This window comes from Crinia signifera, chromosome 3 (genome assembly GCF_055691185.1).
Source record: "Crinia signifera chromosome 3, ASM5569118v1, whole genome shotgun sequence".
Classification (NCBI taxonomy): Eukaryota; Metazoa; Chordata; class Amphibia; order Anura; family Myobatrachidae; genus Crinia; species Crinia signifera.
In genome coordinates, this window is record NC_139219.1 from 30,775,304 (window position 1) to 30,797,999 (window position 22,696).

At 46.1% G+C, this 22,696-nt stretch overlaps 1 protein-coding gene across 1 annotated transcript in view; it reads left to right on the forward strand.

Moving 5' to 3' along the window:
- Positions 1-224: 224 nt before the first annotated feature.
- The window catches only part of LOC146062856 (calpain-8-like), a 57,510-nt gene continuing 35,038 nt past the window's right edge, over positions 225-22,696 (forward strand). The window contains 10 exon segments of the mRNA XM_083174862.1: positions 225-461; positions 1,587-1,656; positions 3,382-3,494; positions 5,790-5,923; positions 13,821-13,986; positions 14,313-14,340; positions 14,343-14,395; positions 14,483-14,568; positions 15,760-15,834; positions 19,778-19,935. Coding sequence (XP_083030988.1) covers positions 225-461; positions 1,587-1,656; positions 3,382-3,494; positions 5,790-5,923; positions 13,821-13,986; positions 14,313-14,340; positions 14,343-14,395; positions 14,483-14,568; positions 15,760-15,834; positions 19,778-19,935 — 1,120 coding nt within the window.

Genomic DNA, 22,696 nt, shown 5'->3' on the forward strand with positions numbered 1-22,696 from the left:
AGAGTATTGTCCCCCATTGGATAACTGGATAAAGGACACCTGAGTTGTCAACGTGTGACAACCTCTAGCACACCTTACAGTCACTGGGAGTCCTCTGCTGTCACCTCACCCTTGTCCCCTCCTCCCTTCTGCCCCAGACACGCTCTCCCACATCTGTATCACTATATATAGAAGGCATTTCTCCCAGTGTCTGCATCAGCTCCTGTGCACAGTACAACCACACTATGGCAAGCATCGCAGCTACCCTCGCCAAGGACAAGACTGCAGCCCTGGGTGTGGGAACCAATAAGAACCCAGTAAAATATTTAAACCAGGACTATGACGAGCTGAGGGCACGGTGCTTGGCATCTAAGACTTTATTTGAGGACCCAACTTTTCCTGCCAGCCAGTCATCCCTTGGGGTCAATGATCTGGGTCCGAAATCAGACAAAGTACAAGGACTTGTGTGGAAAAGACCTGCGGTAAGGCTGCAAATATACCTTCAGAAACTAATAATAACAACAATGTTGCTATATAGAAACTTGATAAACTAATGGCTGTTTCCAGAGATATATGTATAGTGTGTGTGTGTGTGTGTGTGTGTGTGTGTGTGTGTATATATATAATTTTATTTCTACTGTACCTGTAATGTGGGATACGGTCACTAGGTCTAAAGTGGGAAGGTCGACATCACTGTAGGTCAAAATGGGTTAGGTCGACAGGGTCATTAGGTCAACATAAGGTTTCTCACCTTTTTTTTTTAGCCGACATGTGCCGACAGGCGGTATTTCATGCCCTACCATCCAGTAGGGCGTAGTGGGAGAATAAAATAGTGCACCGAGTGCAGCGAGCACGCGCAGTTCTATGTTTCAGTGTCCAAGTCAACTGTGTAGAAAATAAATTCGGAACAAAAAAAGTGAAAAACCCCATGTCGACCTTAATGCATGTTGACCTAATGCTTGTCGACCCTACCATCCTGCTGTCTACCCAATGATCCATACCCCTGTAATGTCTGCTATTTCTATATGTACTAAGCCTTGTTTATATTAAGACACCAGTATTTGGGCTGAGCTGTATATATTTATAAACAGATAAAGTGCCTTTTGGGTATTTGGTTTGTGTTACGGCCACATACAGTACACTAGTGCGATTTCCCTGCCCAGCAGCTACAATACACTGTATGTGGTCCTTTTGCAATCGATGTATCGTATGCAATCACAGTGATGGTTACAGGATCCAATAAATCTTTATGGCAGCCAGGGCAATCCCCAGTGCATTTGCGCACGACAAGCGCAATAATTACCTTACTCCCCAAAACAAGTCCCTTTACATCAGCAACCACAATTTACAGATAAGCCAGCACTACTGTTCCACTGTCATCTGCCAATTGGAGGCCAGCGATGATTGGCAATCCCTTTGGAGGATTGGGGAAATTAAAAATGAACAATTTGCCGATCCTGACTGTTTTGGGGAATCTGGATTTTCGATCATGTTTAATATTCCTGATTCCCCGACCCATTGGGGGAATGGGAAATTGCAGCAGTTTTAATGGGCAGAGGTGTAGGAAATGGATATTTATTGTGTTTATTTTTGTTATCTTCTTGCAGCAAATAAAACCTAATCCTCAATTCATTAATGATGGTGCAAATCGCTCTGATGTGCGGCAAGGATCTCTAGGTAAGTCATCTCATTACGGGGGAACTCCAGACAGAATTAACATTAACCACAAATCTCCAACTAACTATTAGTACAAGTGCTGGGCTCTTATCTATTACCAGGCATTTCTAGTCCATTCTGGATTAGGTGAGACCGTACCAACTGGGCAGGGGAGCTGACTGGGTACACTGGTGAGGCTGGTACTGAAAACATTTTTGGGCAGGGTAAAGGGAGAGTAGGTGGATTTAGAAAGGTAAACCAAATATTACAGTACCATTTACATGGGAGGGCTGTATTTTCTAATTCCCTTACAAAGCATTGCTCCTCACAGTGACTGTATGAGGAGGAAGCACTCAGTGATCATATCTGTATATAGGAGACTGGAGACCCACTCCTCAATACCTTGTGTAGCAGTGCTCCTCACAGTGACTGTATGAGGAGGAAGCACTCAGTGATCATATCTGTATATAGGATATCTGAGGCACCCTCCTCAATACCTTGTGTAGCAGTGCTCCTCACAGTGACCATATGACGAGGACGCACTCAGTGATCATATCTGTATATAGGATACCTGAGACCCCTCCTCAATACGTTGTGTAGCAGTGCTCCTCACAGTGACTGTATGAGGAGAAAGCACTCGGTAATCATATCTGTATATAGGAGACCTGAGAGCCCTCCTCAATACCTTGTGTAGCAGTGCTCCTCACAGTGACTATATGACGAGGAAGCACTCAGTGATTATGCCTGTATATATTCATTAAGTCTCATCTACTCTTATACTCACTGCCTTGGCCACACCCTTGACCTCCTCTTCACCCATCTTTGTGCTCTCTCTGACCATCATCTACCCTCTAATCCTCACCACGCCTAAATCTACCATAAATGCACTTTTTCGAAACTCTAGACCCTGATTTCCTATCCTGAGCTCCTCCCTTGATACACTCTCACCTAACCAGAGCTCTGTTCTTGGCCCCCTGCTCTGCTCCTTGTACCCCTATTTCCTGGGAGAACTTATCAGTTCCTTCAGCCTCTAATACCACCTCTATGCTGACAACACACTGTGGTACCCCTCACCTCCTCTCCCTTTCCGTCCTGTCTCGGGTTTCCAGCTACTTCTCCTTCATCTCCTCCTGGATGTCCAAGCACTCTCTAAAGTTTAGCATGGACAAAACCAGCCTGGAAGGCCAAGGTGTAGATTGTAGCTCCTACGAGCAGGGTCCTCCTCCCTCCCTTTCTCTCAGCCCTCTGCTCTTCAACTTCAATTACAGCTCTCACATATCGGCCATCTTCTTTCCGTCTGCTTGTAGTCACTCACCCATCCACCACACTTATGAATGTTGACCTTTTTAATGTGTCAACCTTCTGTCTGTTCAGGGGCTACCATCAAAAATTGTGGGGCCCAGGACAAAGGGACAAAATAGGCAGGGCCCCCTCCCCCCTTGTCGAAACACGGCATGCCTGGTGAGACCACCCATGTCCACAGCACTGGCCGCACTACTTAACCTCTACAGGTACTGTATATTGTGTCATGTGAAATTATGACAAATTATATTTGATACTTCAGTTCTGGGCCTCTTTTCTGTCTGGGTCGGGACTAGGGTCCCCCCAGCCCCCCCCCCCCCCCCTCCCCGCCTGATGACTGCCCTATGCCTGTTGACCAATAGTGGCCCATCTAATGACCACATACAGGTAGGCCTGTGCAGGTGTGAGTAACCCATTGTCCACCATGTACCATCTCCAGGTGACTGCTGGCTCTGTGCTCCATTGCATCACTCACCCTGAATGAGGGCTGCCTGTATCGCGTCCTTCCCGCAGACCAGAGCTTTGACACAAACTACGCCGGGATTTTCCACTTCAAGGTAAGATCATATCATAAAAGGATCCACCAGCAGGACACCAGCATTAGTGTCTCCTACAACAGGCATAAGCCGATAAATGTACTAAACTGTGTTTGGCCGTGTGTGAGTTCAGTCGTATTAGGCAGAAAGAAATCAAGCTGCAAGTTCTGCTGAAGCCCTGCGCAGATCAGTCATACCGGCAGGGCCGGACTGGGACCAAAAATCGGCCCTGGCATTTTTACCACACAGGCCCACCTGCTGTGGCCATAAAGGCCCACCTGCTTGAGACCTCCATTCATGATATTGTGTCATAGTGCGACGAGGGGTAAACAGTGCCTTACAATGTTTGAAAACAGGAACAGTATGAATAAAAAAGTAACTTTCAGTACATAACAGTAAAATAAATTACAAGTTAATTCCCATTACACATTATGGAACACACTGAAATGCCCATTACGCATTGTGCCATACACCGTAATGCCCATTACAATAAGGCTACACACCATAATGCCCATTACACGTTATGGCACACATAACAATGTAAAAGATCCGTACAAGCAGATCCCTACAAGCAAAATAAAAAAAAAAAAATCTACATTGTTAGTTGAAGAACTGCAGCAGGTAAATGGGTTTGTAAGATAACATGCATCAGGTTCCGAATAGAAGTTAGAGGGTTAAAAAAGTCCTAGATGTAATAGTGCGACTTGCATAGAGAGAGAGAGAGCTGACGAAAAGGCTGAGATCTCACCCTGGGGATCGTGTGGAATAATTATACTTCTTGTATATGGGTGCAGGCACCAGGTGGGATGAAAGCGGTGTCGCTGTGGGGGTGTAGTAATTGCGGGCGGTCAAGTGCCGGAGAGTGGATCACTATCAGGGGAGCTGTAGGGTCTTGCCTCTGGAGTCCGGCTGGAGCACAGAGATGCTCGCAAGGACCGGGCAGAAGTCGGGTACAGGACGGGCTGCGGATCTGGCGGAAGTGCAAGGGCAACATGTTTCATCTCCTGGATGGTAGGGAAACTTTGTCAAGCGTGACATAACTTAGATATGCAAATTAGTGGCCGCTCAGCACAGTGTGGTACACTACTGACAGTGGAGAAAATCAGCCCACAAGGCCATCGGCCTTTCTGCAATTTGCCAGAAGTGCCAGATGGCCAGTCCAGCCCTGCTTGCCGGCCTCAGTGTGGGAGGGGCCAACCAGGTCCCCCCCACCATGCCATAGTCGGGACACACTGGATGTTGGTTGTAAGGTTGATGGGGTAAAATTAAGATGAAATATTGTCCATTACAGTAGAACTACAGGTCTCAGTATGCCTGGCCCATATGGCAGCACTTGGAGAACCCAGATGCACCTGCACCCTCAATGTAAAGGAAATTTTTTCGAGCATCGTATTTACAGCGCCTCCCCAAATCTGTCAGCACATAGTTGTGACAAACCATGTGGGCAGCTAAGAGACACCCCTCTCAGCCAATCTGCGGGTCCTGACATACATACCAGCTATTGATCTGTGCAGACCTCGATAGAACACGCAGCTCATGGGGTTGGATATTGGAAACTTCTATTTTGGTCCGAGATTGCTCCATGTTTGCATTGATCTATGGAACGCACTTGTGTGTTGCATTGGCTGTGTATTGACTTCTACTGTATTTGTGCATTTGGACGTGATTATCAGATAAAATCATGTTTTAACACCCAAATTTGGCTTTAGTAAATCTATAACTCCCAACATTGGTGGCAGCAGAGGAGGGGCCTGGAAATAGGGGGAGTGGCCTCATGGTGCATGACATACAATTATGGGACTCCCACAAGGCCACGCCCCTGTTTTCCCCATCATGAGGGTATGGCCAGTGCTGAGAGCTTCTGGCCATGCCCCCAGCCACTTTTTCTCACACACAGCTGAGCAGGAGGTCTCCCAAATGCGCCACACACACCACTACCACCACCACCACCACACAGTTAAGAAAACCTTCCTAATCTAAGGTTGTGTTTAGTCGTTTGTTCGGAATGTTATTATTACTCTGTTGCCGGCGTCACATTCCCGACACTGTAAACATCTGTTTGTGACGTTATGTTGGCCCTTGTGATTGTCAGTCCAGGTAATTATCCCAGCTCTGTCTGTCAGCAGTGATGGGATTATGACCCGGACTGATAATCACAAACTGGTAATGATAATAAGTAAAGGATCAACATAAGATTAACGTCCTGGAACAGATGTATAAAGTGTCAGGAATGTAAGGGATAGCCCCAGGTCATACAATTCTCTTGATAGCTCGTTTGTTCAGTATCTATAACAAGGTGTTGTCTGCTTCTCCCAGTTTTGGCAGTACGGGCAGTGGGTGGATGTGGTTGTGGACGACCGTTTGCCCACCAAGAAGGGACAGCTGCTGTTTGTGAAGTCTACGACCGCTAGCGAATTCTGGAGCGCCCTTCTGGAAAAGGCCTACGCCAAGTAAGTAAGGACTTTGCGATGTCTTAGAACAAAGCTGGGCCACAGCCAGGATGGGCCAATAGCTGAGGCAGAACCAAATGACACAGTAAAGTAAGAGCCACGCATTTCACATAACAACGCGTTTCTCTGACTTCACAATTATATGTAACATCAAAATGATAATATATGATTTATATTTCTACTCGTAAATAGATTTAAGGTGAACTTACTGACTGTTATTTTATTTAATATGTTATATGTTTTTACAGTTCTTACTTATTCCAACCCTAGACACAATGGTGGGAAATTTACCCAAAATGGATTCGTATTTTAAAATTGTAAAAAGTCGTATTCGTAGGCAAATTGGCGTGAATTTCTGTCGTATTCGTGAAATGTTAATTTAACAAGTGAAAAAATCGTATAATCGTGAAATGTGTCTTGGCGTAAACTTGTCATATAGAGGTCGTATTCGTATATAAAAATACGACTATGCATGTGTACGAAAAGTCTACGCCATCGATAGAATACGAATGATTTTTGCATTGGCTTCCCGTCTTTTCATCATGTACTAAAAATTCGTATTCGTGAAGTTGTAAAATAGGAATCGTAAACAACTACGATTCGTAAAAAAAATCGTGAAATAAAATACACCCTCCTTGACAAGGTGTATTTTGAAGTGTATTTCACCTGCTTCAATGGAACACGTGTTTTCATTTTAACAACACATCACAGACCTTTGTAATCACAAATGTGTGCCTTATAAAAGGCAAATATCCACCTACAAACACTTCCTGACTTCTGGCATGGCAGACTATATGCTATATCAGGGTGCTTCAGTGTGGGCTTTGAGACAGCTGATGTCTTGGCTGTGCCAAGGAAGAAGACGCCGGCATCATGAAACTGAGCATGACCAGCAGGTCCAGCGGGTATCACAGAGGCTGCGTCGGCCTCGTTTATTTAGGCCGCGTTTTATGTTTAGACGCATTGCCGGATGATGTGGTTATACCAGATGTTCCGGCTTAATTGTACCAACATTCTCCGTCTGTATGGCTCATTAGACTGGAGACTAGATACTGTGACAGGACGCTCATGCGCTGTTTCAGGCCTGCACAAACTGGCTGTGTTGTACTTTCTGGCGTCTGGTAGTTTTCAACATGTCACTGCCCAAGGCATTGGCATATCTCAGCCCACACTGTCCAGGTACCTGACCCAGGTGCTTGAAGCCCTTCAGCCACATATAGATGCCTCAATCTGCTTCCCAAGCCAGGAGACAGAGTGGCATGATGTTAGGGTAGCATTCCATCGCATTGCATGCATGCCAAATGTGCTTGGTGCTATTGACTGCACACACATTCCGCTGAGACCACCTCGGGATACTTCCCGTTCCTATTATAACCGACATGGAAGCACAAGTACCAACGTGCAGGTATGCATACATATGTGATGCAAATCTTAAGATCATGAGTGTGTTTGCAGGCTACCCTGGCTCATGTCATGACTACCTATATCCTCGGCAAGTCAGTCCTCTTTGATGAGTTTGAAGCCGGATCAATGGCAGAGGGCTGGCTACTGGGTAAGTGTATAATACTGTATAAACTGCTGTATGCGATACATAGGGAATTGATTACACATGTGTGTTTATCTCGCTGGCAATTTGTGTGTGTATGCATACATTATAAACTGTCTCTGTCTCTCTCTCATATATATATATATATATATATATATATCTTATATATTTTGGCTACATCTGTCACTCAAAGTGTGTCTGGAGCTGTAACGCTGGGTTGTGGACTTCCATCTTAATTTATGATTGTCATCACCTGTTTTAAACAGGGTAATTGATAAGAAAGGTGTTTAAGCACAGGTGATGGTAATCCATAAATTAAGAAGAATGTCCAGAAACAGAGCAATGTGTCCCTCCTGGAGAGGGTCATGTTGGGAGGTATGCACCTCCCTCCCCCCCCCCATTCACGGCATCCCCACGATTAAATGGCACATGCAAAACACTGACATGGCTATGGTCGACAATGAAAAAGGTTGACAAGATTTATTTTTCACTTTTTCAATGTTTTCATATTCATTCTCATGTGTCGACATGGACACCAATGAAGTGCCACACTTATGTCAACATTTACATGTGTTGACCTTTCTGTGTTGATTTTTTCTTATGGCAATTCGCGGCACCCCGGCGACCCCCCTCCCGCGATTTGCAGCACCACCCCCGCAATTCGCGGCACCCCCGGTGACTCTCGCGGATTCGCGGCCCCACCCGTGGCACCCCCCCTCCTGCGATTCGCTGCACCCCGCGACCCCCCCTCCCACGATTCGCGCCAACCCCCCGGGCCCCCCCTCCCACGGTTCACGGTGCCCCCACGACCCCCCCTACCGCGATTCCCCACCCCTGACCCCCCCTCCTGTCATTGCGGCAACCCCCCGCCCCCGCGACCCACCCTCCCGCGATTCACTGCAACCCCCCGCGCCCCCTCCTCCCACAATTCGCGGCACCCACACCCCCCCCCGCGACCCCCCCTCCCGCAATTCACGGCATCCATCCACGACCCCTCCTCCCGTGATTTGCGGACACCCTCACCTCCTCCCTCCCCCCACAACCGCGCGCAATTCACGGCAACCCCAGGATTAAATGGCACATGCAAAACACTGGCACGGCTATGGTCGACAATGAAAAAGGTTGCCATGAGTTTTTGAAGATTTATTTTTCTTTTTTTTAATGTTTTCATATTCATTCTCATGTGTCGACATGGACACCGATGAAGTGCCACACTTATGTCAACATTTACATATGTTGAACTTTCTGTGTTGATTTTTTCTTGTGGCGATTCGCGGCACCCCCCCCCCCCCCCGCGACCCCCCTCCTGCGATTTGCAGCACACTCCCCGAAATTCGCGGCACCCCCGGTGACTCCCGCGATTCGCGGCCCCACCCCGTGACACCCCCCCTCCTGCGATTGCGGCACCCTGCAACCCCCCCTCCCACGATTCGCGCCAACCCCCCGGGCCCCCCCTCCCGCTGTTCACGGTGCCCCCCACGACCCCCCTACCGCGATTCCCCACCCCTGACCCCCCTCCTGTCATTGCGGCAACCCCCCGCCCCCGCGACCCACCCTCCCGCGATTCACTGCAACCCCCCGCGCCCCTCCCACAATTCGCGGTACCCACACACCCCCCCGCGACCCCCCCCTCCCGCAATTCACGGCATCCACCCACGGCAGCACCCCTAAGCCCCTCTTTAGTCCCCCGTATACTCACACACCCCTATCACTACCCAGCTTCCTGCTCTCCTGAACCGTAACTTCCACCACTGGGGAGTCGCTGACGCTGTTTTGCCCACATGCCCCTATCATGCCTCATAGCCCAGCCTCCTGCTCTCATGCACCCGAACTCCCACCCAGTAGGAGGAGACACTGACTAAGGGCCACCATCCTGTACTCCTGTACTGCCACGCTGGACCCTCACCCACTGGCAGAAGCTGCACAGTATCTACCACCCTCCTCTTTAGTCCCCCTTATGCCCACTATCACTACCCAGCCTCCTGTTTTCCTGTGTCGCGACCTCCGCCAGTGGGGAGCCGCTGACTCAGAAACACCCTACTATACTATTGCACACACACACCTAAACATGCACACACAGCCTCCCCCCCCCCACACACCCACAAATGTCACTGTACCATCCACACTATCAATGTACATCTTACTCTGTAACCGCTTTTTAATTAAACAAAACAATACACATCCCCTTCCACATCATATGCTCTCTATTTAACACATTTCACCTATAACTCAAGTTGCAATACCGGCCATCTTTCATACAATTCTAACCATCTTTTTCATATACAAATGTGCACAAATTAAGGGGGCGCAGCCCCTTACGACGGTGTGAAGAGCGCCCGTAGGGCGCGATGAATCACCTAGTCTTATATATTTGGCTACATCTGTCACTCAAAGTGTGTCTGGAGCTGTAACGCTGGGTTGTGGACTTCCATCTTAATTTATGATTGTCATCACCTGTTTTAAACAGGGTAATTGATAAGAAAGGTGTTTAAGCACAGGTGATGGTAATCCATAAATTAAGAAGAAAGTCCAGAAACAGAGCAATGTGTCCCTCCTGGAAAGGGTCATGTTGGGAGGTATGCACCTCCCTCCCTCCCCCCCCCCCCCCCCCCCCATTCACGGCATCCCCACGATTAAATGGCACATGCAAAACACTGACATGGCTATGGTCGACAATGAAATAGGTTGACAAGATTTATTTTTCACTTTTTCAATGTTTTCATATTCATTCTCATGTGTCGAAATGGACACCAATGAAGTGCCACACTTATGTCAACATTTACATGTGTTGACCTTTCTGTGTTGATTTTTTCTTGTGGCGATTCGCGGCACCCCCGCGACCCCCCTCCCGCGATTTGCAGCACACCCCCGCAATTCGCGGCACCCCCGGTGACTCCCGCGATTCGCGGCCCCACCCCGTGACACACCCCCCCTCCTGCGATTCGCGGCACCCCGCGACCCCCCCTCCCACAATTCACGCCAACCCCCCGGGCCCCCCTCCCGCCCCGCACGACCCCCCCACGCGATTCCCCACCCCTGACCCCCCCTCCTGTCATTGCGGCAACCCCCACGCCCCCTCGACCCACCCTCCCGCGATTCACTGCAACCCCCCGCGCCCCCCCCCTCCCACAATTCGCGGCACCCACACCCCCCGCGACCCCCCCTCCCGCAATTCACGGCATCCACCCATGACCCCTCCTCCCGTGATTCGCGGACACCCATCACCTCCCTCCCTCCCCCCCCCCACCCCCGGGCGCGATTCACGGCAACCCCAGGATTAAAATGGCAGATGCAAAACACTGGCACAGCTATGGTCGACAATGAAAAAGGTTGACATGAGTTTTTGAAGATTTATTTTTCTTTTTTTGAATGTTTTCATATTCATTCTCATGTGTCGACATGGACACTTATGTCAACATTTACATGTGTTGAACTTTCTGTGTTGATTTTTTCTTGTGGCGATTCGCGGCACCCCCGCGACCCCCCTCCCGCGATTTGCGAACACCCCCCGCAATTCGTGGCACCCCCGGTGACTCCCGCTATTCGCGGTCCCACCCCGTGACACCCCCTCCTCCTGCGATTCGCGGCACCCCGCGACCCCCATCCCACGATTCGCGCCGGCCCCCTCTCCCGCAGTTCACGGTGCCCCCCACGACCCCCCCCTACCGCGATTCCCCACCCCTGAACCCCCCTCCTGTCATTGCGGCAACCACCCGCCCCCGCGACCCACCCTCCCACAATTCGCGGGACCCACACACCCCCCCCCCCCCCCCGCGACCCCCCCTCCCGCAATTCACGGCATCCACCCACGACCCCTCCTCCCATGATTAGCGGACACCCCTCACCCCCTCCCTCCCCCCCCCACCCCCCACCCCCGCGCGCGATTCACGGCAACCCCAGGATTAAATGGCACATGCAAAACACTGGCACGGCTATGGTCGACAATGAAAAAGGTTGACATGAGTTTTTGAAGATTTATTTTTCTTTTTTGGAATGTTTTCATATTCATTCTCATGTGTCAACATTGTCACCGATGAAGTGCCACACTTATGTCAACATTTACATGTGTTGAACTTTCTGTGTTGATTTTTTTCTTGTAGCAATTTTTTTCCAGTGACAACTATGAACTATGTGCACGTCAACCTACACATCATCAACCAATTCTTTGTATAATATATAACACCTGTTCTGTTTTACTGTAGGTGTTTTAAGTCAGACCTTTTACTGCTACTATTACTGTTTATGTAAATGCATTCTGAATGACAGCAACATCCTACCATCCTTCTACAAGAATATATAACCAACTAGGTGATTCATCGCGCCCCCGTGCCCCCTCCTGCAATTCACGGACCCCCCGCGCACCCCCCTCGCGCAATTCACGCCCCCTCCCACGCTTTGCGGACCCTCTCCCGCGATTCGCCAACACCTGCGCCCCCCCTCCCTTGATTCACGGCACCCCCGCGCCCCTCCCGCAATTCACGGCACCCCTAAGCCCCTCTTTAGTCCCCCATATACTCACACACCCCTATCACTTCCCAGCTTCCTGCTCTCCTGAACCGTAACTTCCACCACTGGGGAGTCGCTGACGCTGTTTTGCCCACATGCCCCTATCATGCCTCATAGCCCAGCCTCCTGCTCTCATTCACCCGAACTCCCACCCAGTAGGAGGAGACACTGACTAAGGGCCACCATCCTGTACTGCCACGCTGGACCCTCACCCACTGGCAGAAGCTGCACAGTATCTCCCACCCTCCTCTTTAGTCCCCCTTATGCCCACACACCCTATCACTACCCAGCCTCCTGTTTTCCTGTGTCGTGACCTCCGCCAGTGGGGAGCCGCTGACTCAGAAACACCCTACTATACTATTGCACACACACACCTAAACAACATGCACACACAGCCCCCCCCACGCCCACAAATGTCACTGTACCATCCACACTATCAATGTACATCTTACTCTGTAACCGCTTTTTAATTAAACAAAACAATACACACCCCCTTCCACATCATATGCTCTCTATTTAACACATTTCACCTATAACTCAAGTTGCAATACCGGCCATCTTTCATACAATTCTAATCATCTTTCTCATATGCAAATGTTCACAAATTAAGGGGGCGCAGCCCCTTACGAAGGTGTGAAGAGCGCCCGTAGGGCGCGATGAATCACCTAGTATATATATATATCTAAGGACCAGATGTACTAAGCTTCAAAACTGAAAGAATGTAGAGTGAAAAAACAACCAGCCAATCAGCTCCTACCTTCCATGTCAGCGGCTGTGTTTGATAATTTTCAGACAATAGCTGATTGGTTGGTTGTTATCACTCTCCATTTTATCAGTTTTTAAGCTTAGTACATCTGACCCTAAGACAGGTGTCAGCGAGGCACCACTACACAGCTGATCGAATACACCTGTTACTGTTGTAAAGTCAGCTGTAACCAGTAGTTATGGGGACTCATACATCAGCTACGTTGATCACAGACATGGCACTACAGGGTTTGTTGCTTCACTAATTTAATGAACAATATAAATGTGTTGCACTAAACCCTGTAGTGGCATGGCTTTGATCAGCTCAGGAGATGTATGAGTCCCCATACCTGCATGTGTATATATATAGATATAGCCTGAAGATAATGCACACGCATCGAAACATTGCTGTATGTATGTCTAATTTTACAAGCTTGTAGTGCTGCCTCTCAATACCAAACAAGTCTCCACTGCACCTCTCTCCTACACACTCCAAACTACACCCACAACAAGTTTTGGCGCCTCCACGACTTATATATGGCTGTGAGAGCCCTCCCAAGTGTAAAACAAATACACCAATCACGATTGTAGTTTCATTTTCGTAGTGAGGCATGTGGTTTGAAATACGAAAATTCGTATTTAATTTCACGAAAATTCGTGAAATATCGTTGTTTTCAAACAAAAATCTCTACGCCATTTGTATTTTACCTACGACTCTACGACAATACGAAAACATGTGTAAAACCAAATACGAATGGCTACAACATCGAAAAATACGAATTTTTAACATACGATTTTATAGTAACTAAAACCCCGGAACACGACTTTTTTATGAACACTACCATTCGTACTCATTCGTATTCGGTTGTAAGTCAAATACGAATACGACTTTTTAGGTTTCCAAATTGGTAAATGTCCCCCGATACAACCACCCAGATAACATGGTGGCCCCATCCACCGATGCAGGTGCTTTTCCCTCACCTCTATGCCACGTCTTCTGAGCACCCTTCTTCTCAAAATCTTTTTAAAACTTTTGCAAAGAGTTCACAAAATTTCCATTACACCTCTGATTCTGGAATGTGCCATTTTCTACACACACAGGCTCAATGGCTCATACGAAGCACTGAAGGGCGGATTACCGTTGGAAGCTCTGGAGGATTTCACCGGCGGGGTTGGTGAACTGTATTACACTGAAAAGCCTCCCAGTAACTTGTTCCAGATCATCCAGAAGGCGCTGGCGGTGCGGTCCTTGGTCACCAGCTGCACAGTAAGACACTTATCACCTACAGTGCCACCTAAAGGCCAGTTTGCCCTAAATATTACATCCAGTAGTTAAAAGTGAGTACAACAAATATTTTTATGTTCACATGCATTTAATGGATCTGAGGTTTAATTAGAGACCCCCCTAATTTACAGATTTTCCCACCCTGATTCAGCTAGCCATGCAGATCTGCAAAAATGGCAACTGGGAGACACTGGCCTCATGGCCCCCGCAGACACCTGGCTGCCACAGTCCCACTCATACTGCCGCAGTCACTCAGATAACACATGATATTTGTTTCAGTAATTAATCCATTCTCGTTTTTATCCCAGAAATCTACCGCAGGCGCAGGAGAGATGGTGGTGAGCACCAATGTGTGAAGAACCATGCGTACACAGTGACCGGGGCGGAGGAGGTAAGTGTCCATGACGCTGCTCAGTAGTCACCAGACCTCTCTGACTGGGGGGAATGTAAATGATCAGCTCCGGTCTGTGACTCACAGGTCGCCTATCGCGGAGATAAAGTCCAGATCATCAGACTGAGGAATCCGTGGGGCTACAAAGAGTGGAACGGAGCCTGGAGCGATGAGTACGTACTAACTATATATTATTATTCAGGGTTTATTTAGTACAGAGGCAACTATTCATTGTAGAAGAATGCGGTACTTGTGTATTATCACGGCGCTACCGATTTCCATCGTAGGGCATTGTACAACCACAAAATCGCGTCGCATCGCATGCGATATGATCGCATGCGATGTGATGTGATGCGATTGGACCCGATTTTAAGTTGTACAAGCACCCAAATGCCACCCAGACCCGATTTTTGATTGTACACCCACCCTGATGAGTAATGACTTTGTTAAATGCCCCCCATTGTTAACGCCACCCCACTATCAACGCCAACCCGAAGCATGGCGTGCGCAGCAAGCCCGCGAGGGGTGGCGGTATGCGTCCTCCGACCTTTTCATACCCCCACTATCCACGTCGGCGTGGAGTTGATTTTATATAGCGAGCCACCGAGCCCGAAGCATGGTGAGCGCAGCGAGCCCCGCATGGGGACGCGGAATACAAGCCCGAAGCGCAGCGAGCCCCGCGAGGGGACGCGGAATACATGCTCGCCACAATATATAAAATCAACTCCACGCCGAAGTGGATAGTGGGGGTGGCGTTAACAATGGGGTACATTTAACATACTCATTACCCATCAGGGTGGGGATACAATTAAAAATGGGGTCTGGGGGGGCATTTAACATGGAAATAACCCCAAATCGGGGCATGATCGCGTCGCATCGCATGCCATTATAATGCAACATTATTTGCGACGCAATGTTAAAATTGTATACTCAGCCCAGGGAAAGTCGGATATCGGGTCCCATTGCATACCATCGCATACCTTAATTAATGGTAGCGACGCGGTGGGCGGCGTGATAATACACATGTACCAAGAATGCTCCCCCAGTCATACGAGAAAGACAGGTCCACCCCACCCCATAAAAAATATTTTTATTGACAGAATGGACAACAATATGGTGCCTATACAACGATGGAATATGTATTCCTATATGCCCCCACCCCAGTGGAGCATACAATCAGAAGCGCAGATATGATTAATAGGAATTATAATGCACGGGTTATGAGGGTGGGTGTGAGGGGGAGCATGGCAGTATTAATAGTATGCAAGAATGCATCATAGATGTGTGTGTGTATGTGTATATATATATATATATATATACATATATATATATATATATGTAACCCCTTCCTCTTGTTCTTACAGTGCCCCAGAATGGGGGGAGGTTGACCCACAAGTGAGAGCTACGCTTAACTGCAAGTGCGATGATGGTGAAACTTGGTGAGTAAACCTCTGTTAGATTGTACTCACCTCCATTGCCCCTGCTGGGATCACTATACAGGGCCCCTGGGGCCACAGCCTGGGAATGTATAGAATTAAAATATGTTGGGTTTTTTTGGACTCCGCACAGGGTTTGTCCCACTCCAGATGAGGGGGGGGGGGGTCTAGTGAGACCTGCCCTCTCTGTGGTGGGATTCAGCCTGAGTAGCCTACGACCAATTTTCTAGTATTAATCTGACCCCAGTATTGGGAAACGTTTAGGAGTTGGTGGTCCTCCCTTGAGTCCAAGTGTAACAGTATATGCAAAAGAAGAGAAGAAGACTCTTTTTTGTGGGGCACTCTTGAAAATGTATGTATGAAGTTATAAAATTTAAAACATAACATTTATTAGGTTTTATTTAAGAAAGGTAGGACAAAATAGCCTGTGATTTTTGGATGTATAAAAAATAGCAGTGAGCTGTTAACAAATACGCGCTATTTGTGGTTAAGTTCCACACTGGAATCTGGAGCAAATAGTGTTATCTGCTCCAGAAATAGTACAATAGAGTCTGAATTATGTAATGTTTTATGCTCCAGAAAAAATGGTGATGTGTGCCCAGTAAAGCCAATGGCTATATCTTAGCTGGGGCTCATCGGGGGCAAGGTAAGTTACAGTAAGTGAAATTTACAAAGATATTTAGGTTTGTATTCCCTATTGTTTGTTGATTGCCAATTAAACAATATATTGTGAGCAAGCTGTCGCTGGCGTGACAATGCCTGCAGGACTGCATTACACACAAGCCGCAATTTGGGATAGAGGGCTGCGCCAGCCAAAGAAGCCTTCCTCGAACACTCTCCTATCCTCATCTGAGCAGCCATAGATGCCGGGAAGGTAACATATCACTCTCTCATTGGCAACTTGTACGTGGAATCCCTGCTCTGTACAGGCACAACAGGAGACATGTATCATTTAACGCAAACAGTAGGTGATTTTACTTTCTTCAGCTTGCTGGTATTGGATTACACCTCTCTCATTACTGAGTCTGCTGCAGGAGAAGGCTACACCCTGTTATACTGTACCAGCAGCAACTTTTTTTTCACCTTCCCTCCAGATGATACTTTATCCTTTTACAGGACCTTTATCTCTCACCACTCTGACACTTTCTCATTGATAGAACGAGAGTAACCCTAACACCCTGCTATGTCAATCTGATAACAGGGCAAAGGGCCAACCCAACCTATAAACAGCATAAGTGTCAACTGTTCTCTGCTTCTACCTGACCCGGCAGCTCAGTCTAAGGATCTCCCATCCTAAGTCCTATGCAAATTTGAACAACTTAGAGAAAGCAGAATCCTAGACAGGAAAAATAAATGTAGAAATTGTGGGGTGCGCAATCAACACCGGCTGGCACAGGGTTGTCAGGCCCTAGTTAATAACAAGAGTAAAAAAATATAGAAAGATGTGCCAGCGCTGGCTGTACCAATGATTAGACAAGACGGTTCTCAAAAATTATATATAAATTTATTATATTATTATTATTATTTATTTATTTATTTATTTGTCTAAATGGGTAGCCTGAGCCCTTGAAATTATACTGGAACCTAGGACTACTAAGTCATTTGATCCTGGACATAAATATTTACCAGAAGGACCTGGATGGTAATATGAATTCATTTTGCCAGCCCTCTTATTGGAAATCCCAATATAAACATCACACCAAATATCCCTGAGATATATCATTTTAATTTTGCACACTGAATTTTTAGGTCTAACGATTGATTCATCATATAATTATTTTATTTTCTTCTTTTTTTAATCAATAAATTTGTATATCATTTTTGAGAACCGTCTTGTCTGATCATTGGTACAGCCAGCGCTGGCACATCTTTCTAGAATCCTGGACAGGTCTACTAAAGGGACAGACCTATTATTCTAGGCTGATATATATATACTCTAGTGCCTATCAAACAATCTACTATAGATAAATTATTGGCAATCTTGTGGCAGATAAATCTCTACCTTTTTGTGTATTCCTATGATCGGTTACAATTAGCAGAAACAGAATAAGATTGTGGTAGAACGGTCTTTAATTTTACTGATTGGCAACTTCGTATCTGCTCATTGTGTTTGAATTTCAATACTATATACTGGTACTTTGAGAATCTTTAGCTGTACTGAGCGGCAACATTGTATCTTCTCACTGTGTGTGGATTTCAACATTGATTGACAATTTTGTATCTGCTCAGTGTGTCTGAATTTCAATAATGTATATTGGTCCTCTGAGAAGTTTTTACTATATGTTCTCACTGTGGCCCTTATTCTGGTTGGTGCGGCCAGAGCCGCACACGGGGCTCCGGCCGCACAAACCAATCCCCGCCCACCCTACGGATCGCCACGGCCGTCCGTACACGGACGGCTGGCGATCCGCATAAAAATGGTGGAGGCGTACGCCTCCACCATGGTGGGAGCTGCCCCCTGCATTCGATGGTCGTCGACCATCGAAGGCAGGTCCGCACGCCCCGGCAGCTCCCGCAAGCTGAGACCACACGGACAATCGTCCGTGTGGTAGCTTGTATGGGGGCTGAAAGCTGACATCCGGCGACGTCAGCTTTCCGCCCCCATGAGTTGCGTCATGCCCTCATTACCATGCATACGCCCCGCGTTTGCATGGGAACGCCCATGAAACGCGGGGCGTACACATAGGGAAATGAGGGCATGAAGCCTCTCACGCCCCTATACGCCCCCTTTGCGGCGGACGAAATACGTCTGCGGCGAAGGGAGCTGCACATGCGCAGATTGACCTCTGCGCATGTGCAGAGTAAAAACATCGGCGGTACGGCCGCACGCGGGCCGTACCGCACGAAGCAGAATAAGGGCCTGTGTTTGGATTTCAATACTGCACACTGGCAATTCGAGAGTATCCTTTATGGCTGAAGGACTAGGAGAGAATGTTGCTAGCTTATTTGCAATTATATAAATATATTGATCCCAATCTGGGACATTAAAGTGCAATTACTAGCAGATAACACACCACGGTGAAGTAAACAATATCTGAGCAGTGTGTACGCAGATTGGACTGACAGAGATTATCTGCCTCCAATAATACACGATCTGCTCACCTGCACCCCTCTATCCAGCATATAAATAATACAATATATTGTTTAATTGGCAAGCCACAAACCAATAGGGAATACAACCCTAAATATCTTTGTAAATTTCACTTAACTTACCTTGCCCCTGGTGAGCCCCAGTTAAGATATAGCCGTTGGCTTTACTGGGTACACATCACCATTTTTTTCTGGAGTCTAAACATTGCATAATCCAGACTCTATTGTACTATTTCTGGAGCAGATAACACTATACACTCCAGATTCCAGTGTAGAACTTAACCACAAATAGCATTGCGTATTTGTTAATAGCTCACTGCTATTTTTTATACATCCAATAATCACAGGCTATTTTGTCCTACCTTTCTTAAATAAAACCTAATAAAAGTTACGTTTTAAATTTTATAAATTTACATTTTCAAGAGTGCCCCACAAAAAGAGTCCTCTTCTCTTCTTTTGCATAGAATGTATAGAATTGAAACTCCACACTAATTATAAGATTCAGCCCAGGGTGACACACAAGAGAGCCTTCACCATTAAAGCTCAAACTGACCTATAGTAAAAAAGAAGAGGGTGACACCCACTGGCGAAAATGTATATGACAAGTAATAACTCACAAAATATAAATGCTGTACACAGACCTGCAGCAGCGGATCACAGAAGCCTGCAGAAGGCCTCTAATAACACAAGACTCCCCCTACCACATTAGCATCTCCTGACTGTTAACTTACAGACTGGGTTTAAAAAGGGAGAGTTAGAAGCTGATTAGCCGGTGATAAAGTACCAGGCACTTTATCACTTCTCCTCTTTTATCACTGCTTCATACATTTACCCCTCTGCTCGGTGCCCTCGGCAGGCTTCCGTTTCCTTCTTTCCTAGTGGAGTTTTACCGAGTGGAAATCTGTAATCTCAACCTGGACGCCATGTGCTGTGACGAGAATCACCGGTGGTGCGTAACAGAATTCACAGGGAGCTGGACGGCTGGGTGCACCGCAGGAGGGTGCAAGGGCAACGGTAAGGGGGAAATGTTCTAGCATCACTATCATTATTAAACACATGAAGGGGTTTTACACCTTCTTTTTTTTTAAATTCAATTTTCTTTATTTGAGTTTTACATTTAAAAGACATGACATCACATTACTTTTTACATACATGCATACATCTAATTACAATAAACACAAGCCAACCCCCCAGCCCCCCCTCCAATATACCCCCCCCCCCACACACAATAAAGTAAAAAAAAAAAAAAAAAAAAAAACACTATCGGGTCTGTTTGGGTCATTTAGTCTATTCAATTTTGCTTGTACCTTATTATATATTGCCTTATTTTGTTTTTTGTATAATGCCCATATTTTGGACTGTAGTCGGTTGATGCTATCCATGCCTTTTTTTAGAATACTGTTCATGCATTTAATTTACATCTTTTATGTTTCTAGATATTTTGTGCAAAAATTCAAGTTTTAGTAATACGAGAGAAAAAACAAATAAATAAACTTTCTCTTTGTAGCACTCTTGTGATTATACGTTGTGTTTTACATTGTGTGTATATATGTTGTGTCGTTTGTGTTTTATAGTGATCTGGGATAGACGTATTGCACTCTATACTAAGCAAGCCTATTCCTGGATTTTGCGGTGAAGTGTTATCTCCTACTCTCTTTCTTTCTTGCCATAGCGAATAGTGCTCTCGCCCTTATCCCATTTATCGTGAAAAAAACTTTGTTTTATTTATTTATTTTTCTTTATAATTTTTTTCTTTATTTTTTTTTTTTTTCCCCTTCTTCCTTTTTTTTTTTTTTTTTTTCCCTTCCCCTTTCTGTTCTATTTATTCTTCCCATTCCCTCTCCTATCTTTGTGTAGTGTATTCTACAAATTGAGGAATTCTATTTATAGTTGTGTGGTGATTGTGAATTATGTGTTATATAAGTGGTATGAGTGATTCTCTCTGATTTTTGTGAAGAGTGTGTTATGTACGTATTATAGTATTTGTGACTTAACAAATGCACAAAATATGCATGCTTCCCTCTTTACCGACCATGACTAATCCTGCGCCTTTATCGAAGTTTACACTGGGGTTGTTATCTCATCTTGTTCATCTTCCTGCCATAGCAAATAGTGATCTCGCCATCTATCCCACTTGTCATGAAATTTTTTTTTAGAGTTTCTTGCATAGAACATATGCTTTTCGTGCTTCATGGTTTCACTAACCAATGCCCTCCACCCTGCCAGTGCTGGACTTTTAGTTGAGAACCACATGCGGGCTATCATTACTTTCGCCATTGTGATCAAACTAATAACATAGGAATAGAGCATTGGTGAGTGATCCCCCCCCATTTCTAGACCCAGCAGACAAGTTCTGGGATTCAGTTGAGTTGTGGCAGGAGTTGTTGTCCTAATATCTTTCCAGACCTTTTCCCAGAAAGAATATACTCTTGGGCAGACCCAAATCATATGTAGGAAATCGGCCTCTGATGCCCTACATCTAGGGCAGCTATCATCCTCTCTTATTCCAGCCTTATACATCCCCAGTGGAGTGCGATAGGTTCTGTGGAGTGAGAAGTAGTGTATTTGTTGATATCTAACAGAGGAGGTTGCGTGTTTAATAGATCCCAATATGGCTTCCCAATCCTCCAACAATATTGGGCCCAAGTCCATCTCCCATTTGATTTTTAATTTCTCCATTTGGGGTAAATGTTGACATATATTCAGGGTGTTGTATAGGCTGGATACCCTGCCTCTATTACCCAAATTTTGGAGCATTTTTTTTATCGGGGATTCGGATATTTCTATCCTGAGCCCCCCAAATTGGGCCTGGATCGCATGCCTCAATTGCAAGTATCTAAAAAAATATTCATTTGGGAGATTAAATTCTACTTGCAATTGTCCAAAGGTTTTAAGCAATCCATTGGTATATATTTGACTGATAACTATGATGTCGTTTTGGTACCATACATTGTTGGAGGATAATTTTTCTAATTCTGCAAATTTTCTATTAAACCACAGTGGTGAATCCTTATCTGTCCCTGACCATTCCCCTGCAGAATGAAGAGACCTCCATATTAGGACCGCCTGACGAAGAATAGGGGGCAGTTTATATGTAGAGATTCCTGACAGGAGCAGAGCCAATGGGGAAGCCCATTGGCCAACCTGTTCTCTTATATATGCATGTAGTAATAAATCCTTTGAGTTTTTAACCCATCCGACAAGATGTGCCGCTTGAGCCGCAATATAATAGTTTCTTAAATTTGGAAGAGCCAAACCTCCCTGATTTTTTGATTTGCATAAAGTTTTAATTGCTATACGTGGTGACTTATCATTCCATATAAAGGAAACTACCAATTTTTCTATTGCACTGAACACCTTTTTTGGTATATATATGGGCGAGTTCTGCCAAATGTAAAGATATTTTGGCTGTATTATCATTTTAAATAAGTTTATTCGCCCAGTAAGTGTCATGGGTAGCTTTTTCCATGTGTGCATACGGTCTTTAAATCCGTCTGTTACAGGATGGATATTGAGGTCCACATAGCTCTTTGGGCACGGAGTAATCCATATACCTAAGTATTTGATTTTTGTGGTCCACTTCAATAAGGATACAGCCTGCTGATCTTCAGGTATGTGGCCTGAGATTGGTAATATATTTGATTTATCCCAGTTAATACGTAAACCGGAAAAATCCCCGAATTTATTTACCACATCCAGAGTTTGTTGTAGGGATTTCCCAGCATCTTGCAGAAAAAGCAGCATATCATCTGCATATAGGGCTATAACTTCCTCT